Source organism: Morone saxatilis, unplaced genomic scaffold (assembly GCF_004916995.1).
Source record: "Morone saxatilis isolate NCDOM2014 unplaced genomic scaffold, NCSU_SB_2.0 Contig17, whole genome shotgun sequence".
NCBI lineage: Eukaryota > Metazoa > Chordata > Actinopteri > Moronidae > Morone > Morone saxatilis.
The window spans coordinates 4,030,845-4,037,601 of NW_023339729.1; the positions used below are offsets into that span (position 1 = coordinate 4,030,845).

The 6,757-nt window shown below is 40.6% G+C and overlaps 1 protein-coding gene across 1 annotated transcript in view; it reads right to left on the minus strand.

Moving 5' to 3' along the window:
* The window catches only part of rptor (regulatory associated protein of MTOR, complex 1), a 182,454-nt gene that overhangs the window by 156,643 nt on the left and 19,054 nt on the right, over positions 1-6,757 (minus strand). The window contains exons 3-4 of the mRNA XM_035659536.1: positions 6,078-6,180; positions 3,495-3,577 (exon numbers count right to left, since the gene is read on the minus strand). Coding sequence (XP_035515429.1) covers positions 3,495-3,577; positions 6,078-6,180 — 186 coding nt within the window. The remainder of the gene's footprint in view (positions 1-3,494; positions 3,578-6,077; positions 6,181-6,757) is intronic.

Consider the following 6,757-nt stretch of genomic DNA (forward strand, 5'->3'; position numbering starts at 1 on the left):
CACACACACACACACAAGCAAAAAGCATATCCACAGGCTGAGAAGATTGGTACCAACATGAAGAGGTAAAGTAAGAATAAACACAGGAGAGCCTTGATTGACAGAAATATCCCTTTGTGGAGTAAAAAATGATGATGAAAAAGGGTCAGTGAGAAGAGAAGAGTAAGACATAGTGTTGATAGAGAAAGTGAGTGGGCAGCAGCCAAGACGGTGTTTGCCTTTCTCTCTGTGTTTCCTGGACTTAAGGGTTAATGTAAAGTACAGAAGCAAACAGAGAAATGGATTCGTGACAGCAGGCTGGCACAGCTAAACTCTCTGGGCAGCTCAACTGCTGCAGACACCGCTCTTACATACCAACACCCAACAACACACTGGAAATGTGACAAAATGGATTTTAGGTTTCCCCATAGGTGTGATGTTTACCAACTCTAACCGTTCGAAATGAACTCATTACAAGATTTCTCGTCACGGTGACAAAGCAGGTAAATAGCTGCTGTGTAATTGATTGCTTTGTCAACAGTTTATGTAAGGTGTGTTGGCGAACGCTGCTCTGCGGTGTGGTGCTGCAGAGCTGTGAATCCTCAGGCTGAAAAAAAAAAAAGGAACAGCTTTCTCACCCTCCCACTCCTCCTGCCGCACTCCTACCACCATTTGCTGCTGACCTCCCGGGTCAACTGAGCCCGAGCCTACATTCCTTTAGCTGCTATCTCCTGGGACGTCTCTTCCTCCAACTCATCTTACCTCATGTTTTCGCTTCCGTGCTATCTTACCAAAAAAGCCACATATTGTTAGTTTTTTACATATAACTCTGCATCATAAGATGTTTTTTGGTGGCCATGTGGGTGGCTAACTACTATTGTCTGTTTTTCAGCTTTTGTTTTTCAGCTTTGCCTTTCAACCTGGTCTAAAAGAAACCTCCATCCTCCTCTGTCCCTGAGAGGCCATGTTCAGACGGACAGCTGAAATAGATTTTTCCCATTTTTAATACCAACCAGACTCTCAACAGGAAAAAAAACAGGCATGATCCAATCCTATCCTTTTCGGACCAGATTTAAAACATATTTGCAGGTGGTTTGAAATGGACTTTAAATCCAATATGTGCAAGTGCAACTCAGCCCAACCACTCAGATCAGATTTCAAGTGTTTGCTTATTTTGGTCCATCACTCCCCACAGGACTCATATGGGAGAGTGAAGAAAAAGATATGGAGGGGCAAAATATCCAAGACTGGCTAACATGGTATATCAACTTAAGATATAAATATATTTTGTATCTAACTTTAAAATGCCTACATACAATGGAATGAGTTACTGGGTGGCAGTGGGTGAACTAACTAATTACATTTACTCTGTGACAAAGCCATATTTTTGTACTTTAGTATATTTTATCCCACATATTGCACTTACTTACTACATTTAAAATTACATCCTTTAGAGTAAGAACAAAAGTCCCCCACGATGTTGCATGACCAACAGGTGCATGCTGAATGCTAAAATGCTCACAATGCATTCAGTGACATATGTGAGGCCTTTCTACTGTTATGACTAATAATAATAATATTACTAATAATCTTGGTCATACAGTCTGCAGAGTGCCTTTTCAGCGCAGAAACGTTTGAATTTGAGGAGTGCAGTGGGCTGAGTGGACTGGTTATATAATACATTGAGAATGAACAAGCAGAGAAGTTGAACCGATGCTGAGAAGGATTCTGTGGAGAACAAGACTCACAGTTGTAACTCTCCAAATGAAAACGTCAACAACCGCTGTGTTGCCTAGAAATGTATCTGTGCAGCTCTCTGTTTTTGTTTTCATGTGTGTTCGCGGCCTGTAGCTGCTGTCGAGTTCATATTGTCTATGCATCTCTGTGCTGTCTGCCTTATATATTGTTAAAATCCTTTATTCGGTTGTCTCGCTTCATCAGGGTCCTGTCTTAACGCAGTGTTTCAAGGAGTGTTTTCTTAGGAGGGAGGGGGGCTGCCCTTGCCATCTGCTCCAGCACAGAGGCTCCAACAATGGGAGGCCGAAGGACTGCTCGAGGAGGACAACAGACCGAGAAGCCTCTGGAAAATACTGAGCTGTCTTACAGCTAGAAGCGGAAGATAACTGCTGCTGCTGGCAATGATATGAATGTGCACACACACACATACACACAAACAGCTGAATTTAAAAGACCACATGATGCATCCGTTTAAAAAAAATATGAATCACTGTCAAGAGCATGTGGGTGTTTTGTTGGCACAGTGCACACAGGAACTGTATTAGAGCTGACACAATGAAGTATCTAAAATTAACCCTATCACTCTCTTACACATTCAAATGAAACACAGAAAATGTAAACACAGTCAGTTACCACGTCTGGTAACCAAGTCTGTGATTTTTGTCCAAAATTGTCGCACATTTAAAAATAAATACAACCTCACGTTGTGTCAATTATGTTTACACACCGACTCTGAAACTTTTTTTTGGAACAGGTTTGATTTTCTGCATTTTTTTGCACCAGTCAAAAAGAACAGAGAATGAGGACGGCAACCAGACAGGAGAGAGAGCATTAGTGTGGAGACAGAGAGGGAGGAAAGCTAAGCCTCTTGTAGCTGCGGTGCCAAATGCAAGCCGCAGGTAGAGAGTGGCGACAGCCTGCAGAGGAACCTCCAGTGGAGAGAACCAAGGAAGGAAATGAAAAAGAATGAGTGACAGCAGGAGCAGACAGCTCCTTTATCAGCAGGTGAAACTCTACTTGTTTTTTTACAACTTGGACCTAATACTTCCATTTTCTTTTTCCACTTACAAGTGAGAAGACCACAAAATCAACCTCATTGCATGATAACTCCGTCTCGTACTGGGAATTTCGCAATAAATAGAGTAATAAAACGCATCAGACTCAGTGTGCAAGGTTTCTATGTGTAATGATTTTAATCGGATGGCGGATAAAAAAAAAACGCATACAAAAACTACACAAAGGCCTCCACTGTCTTTTTATGCTCACATGAATTCACACATTGAACAAACTAATAGTGCTAAAAGTTCTCACAGCTTTACGTAGGTTTCATCTGCACAAGAATTGTGTTTTCTTGAACATGTCAGAGAGTAGCAACTAATGTCCTTACAGTGACACCCAAAAAGAGGGAATAGAATCAAAAGATGATAATGTGTTAAAAGTAACTTTCTGATATGGTACTGGGAGGGGTGACCAATATCAGTTAGGTTAACAGAATTGGCCAAAACTGAAGGACAGTCTGGATGGTCTGCCAAAATCCATAAAACAACTTATAAAAAAGATCTTTGAAAAATCACGAGTATGACTTAATGTATGCCAAAATCAATCAGTAATAATATAATATGACCAAGGTTAAGTCTCTGAGTGCCTACGATTAATTTTATTTCATTTCTAAGTGTTTTATTGGTTTCATTCATTGGTGTGAATTTATGTAAGTGGTCACTGTATCATAAGAACATGCAACAAAAACGAGGGAGGTTGGCTCATGTGAGCCTACTCACCCTGGGTTGCCAGTTTTCATATTGCTTCTGCAGGTTGGCCCCGATGGTCTCCAGGGCTTTCTGTGGACTCATCGACAGAGGATCTAGCAAGACAACACAGAGCGTAAACACATTGTGATCACACACACGTAGAACACAACAGTCATAGCACAGCAACACTGCACACACTCAATCTGGAGCTGACCTTAATTATATTATTCACTGCATACATTTACATTGCAGTAAAATAATGTAATCCAAACAAGAAGGCGAACATTGCTTAACATTCGGGCAGAAGAAACTTTAATGCCGTGATTAGAAAGGTAGCTTATAGTTTATGATTTAGGCATCAAAGAAAAAGCAGGGTTTGGAAAAATAGCAGCAGCCCCTTGGGTTGAAATATTGATGAGAGTAAATCAATATGGCATGAAGAATAGCAGAATATAGATTAAGGAGAGATCAAATTGTGCTCAGCAGACAGAGAAGAATGTATTGGCAAGTTTGTGGGAGATACTGATATGCTTTATGCTGAAAATTAAACCACCGCCTTTATGATGAATGAGGCCTACTTCAAAGGAAAGACGCATTTGATGAGTCAAATTATAACTTCTGGTTTACTTTATTTCATTTCAACTTACTAGGTATTTTAAGCCAGTGGTTCCCAACCTTTTTCCTTAAGGGACCCGTTTTCTATAACTGAGTAAACTGAAAACAGGCTTCTTTTGTGACAAATTCAATGTTTTCTTGTCCCTGACAGTTGGCCATTGTTCTAGTAGACAATTTACATTTACCTTTCCTCACAAAAGTGAGCCTACTGTGTATACTTTTAAGTTTTCTTACACCCCTAAAATCAAGAAGGCCCCGCAAACTGCAAGTCCTGCGCCCACATATTGTGTGATCACCTTACAACCACTCTACAATTAACTGTTATGATGAACATTTAAAAAGGTGCCAGAATATAAAAGTATATAAAAGTTTCACACACACCACAGCCAATGAGAAGCAGATGTATGCATTTTTATTAGCATATAGTTGTAGCATGTGTCATAAATCAAACACCATGGTGCATTTCAGGACATCTGCCTTTACTCCTCAATATTCCCAAACACTGTCTCAAAAATGAATTGGCAGGTCTGCACAATGTCAGTGTCCTCAGAAACCACTGAGAAAGTTACAAACACTTTAAGAACTGTGTTCCCTCTTTAATGTGCTTTCCTCTTTCCTAAGAGTCAAGCAGTCTCAGGGGAGTTAAACAATGGTTTTGAGGTTCCTGTTCAATAGGGATGGTTCTTTTGTTTTCTGTGTCATCTTGTGTGGTTCTGATGGGGGCAGACTACTTCATCTTTAGCTGACAGAGGCCTTATGATTTGAGCTCCCATGGGAATGACAGAGAGGGGTTCCTAAGTGCTCCAAAGTAAAAACTTAACTTTTACTGTCAAGTTCAAGTTGGCAGTAGTCTTGAATCCTTTGAACCGTATGCTTTTTGGCTAATTTTTTACACTTGTCATTTACAGGCTATTGGCATAATCATGTCCTGACTAGACATGCCTTATATAATAGTTATTTTCAGGACCACTCAGAAATGTCACCAATGTTAATGGAGAGGTACTATAATTGTGAGGGTTTTTTTGCCTGGTTTTAAGTACACCACAAATGGTGTCATATAAAAGGATAGAGGAGTGTGTCCATGTTCCATGGTGATAAAACCTTTGTGATGTCAATACGAGACTATGAGGATACAGCCACGCTAGCAGCTCTATGAGGCTAGCAGTGCTTTAAGCTGGACACTTACACTTTTTAAAATTTATCCTAATAAATCATCATGGAAAGAAATGTTGCTGTTTCACTTTTGGTACTGAAGAAACGTGATGATTATGGAGTGCTGATAAGTCCTAAAACCTGGAAATTAGTTAGCATTTTAGCACTTCCAGTTACCTCGCCTCGAAGTTAACAGGTTTTTTGAATGGGTTTTTGGTTAAATGCTTGAAATAAGGTCTTTGGTTAACACAAACTTAAGAGATATTCACATTTGTTCTATAGCATAAAAAACATCAGTAAATACTGTAAGTTTTTAAATCTTTAATGTGTCTTGAAAAAGACGATTGTTAACAAGTGGCTAAATTAGACTACAGAGGTTGTGGGGGGCATTACGTCAGCACGCCGCACACAGAGACTTATCAACCCACTAATCCACCTTTACAGCCTCTTGCAAACTATTCTAACTCAAACTTTACAACTTGAATTTTAATTGGACAATTTAATTACAAAATGGAAATTTAGTGGTGGGGACATTACTCTCTGCAATAACCAAAAATCCCATTGGCTTTTTGTTTACAGTGCTAGCTTCTAGGTAATGTTACAAAAATACATAATTCCTGCAGCACTCTATTAGACAAGAAGTAAGAATGAGTCTGATAAGGAGTGGTCTTTTTGACCCCAATTGTGTACAGTGGGTATGTGTCCATCACAATTTTCCAACACAGTTGAGTACACATCATATGTAAGGTGAACCCACTTTATCATATCTAACACTTTGTTTTGCATTTGTGTGCTTGTCCTGTTCAGCACTTATATTGGTGTGCGTGTCTGTGTGAACTCACTCACCTATCCAGCACTCCAATCTGGCGCAGGGCGAGGTCTTGACCACATCAGGAGGGTCCACTCCCACGTTCAGACACAACACCAGTGCCACGCTCACGGTCTTCATCTGGGGGAGAAGTCACAGAACGCATCATTACCCTCACATCAATGCTCAAATTAGGGCTGGGCGATTAATTCGAATTTATCGATTAATTCGAATTTGTAATTAAACACGATTTATTTTTGCAACCGACTGCATCAGTAATTAGCTTTCCTCCGGCGTCCCTTTTTTTTCATACGGGACACAATGTGACAAATGAATCCCACCTAATGTAACGACTGTTTTTTAGGCGGGCAGTTTGTGGCTGCGGTCCTTGTATTATCTGCGCAGAGAGCAACATTTCTCTCCACTTGCGCATGCCTCTGCTTGAGTGCTTGAATAAAGTTTTGGTCAACTGCTACAGCTTCAAATAAACTTTGCAGTGTGGTCGGAGTTGTCGCTGTTGACCCACAAAACCAAACCGAAGTCCAAACAACCCGACGACACTGTGCCTTTTTGGACGAGCTCATCCTTGCGTCTCCGCCATGTTTGTTTATCTTGTTGAGAGGCGGAAACGGGGTTTGACGGGGGCAGCGCACTCTGACCTAAACGGGAGCCCAAAGGCGAGCGCCGGTTGGGAAGTCATGAGAAAACCGATTTTAAA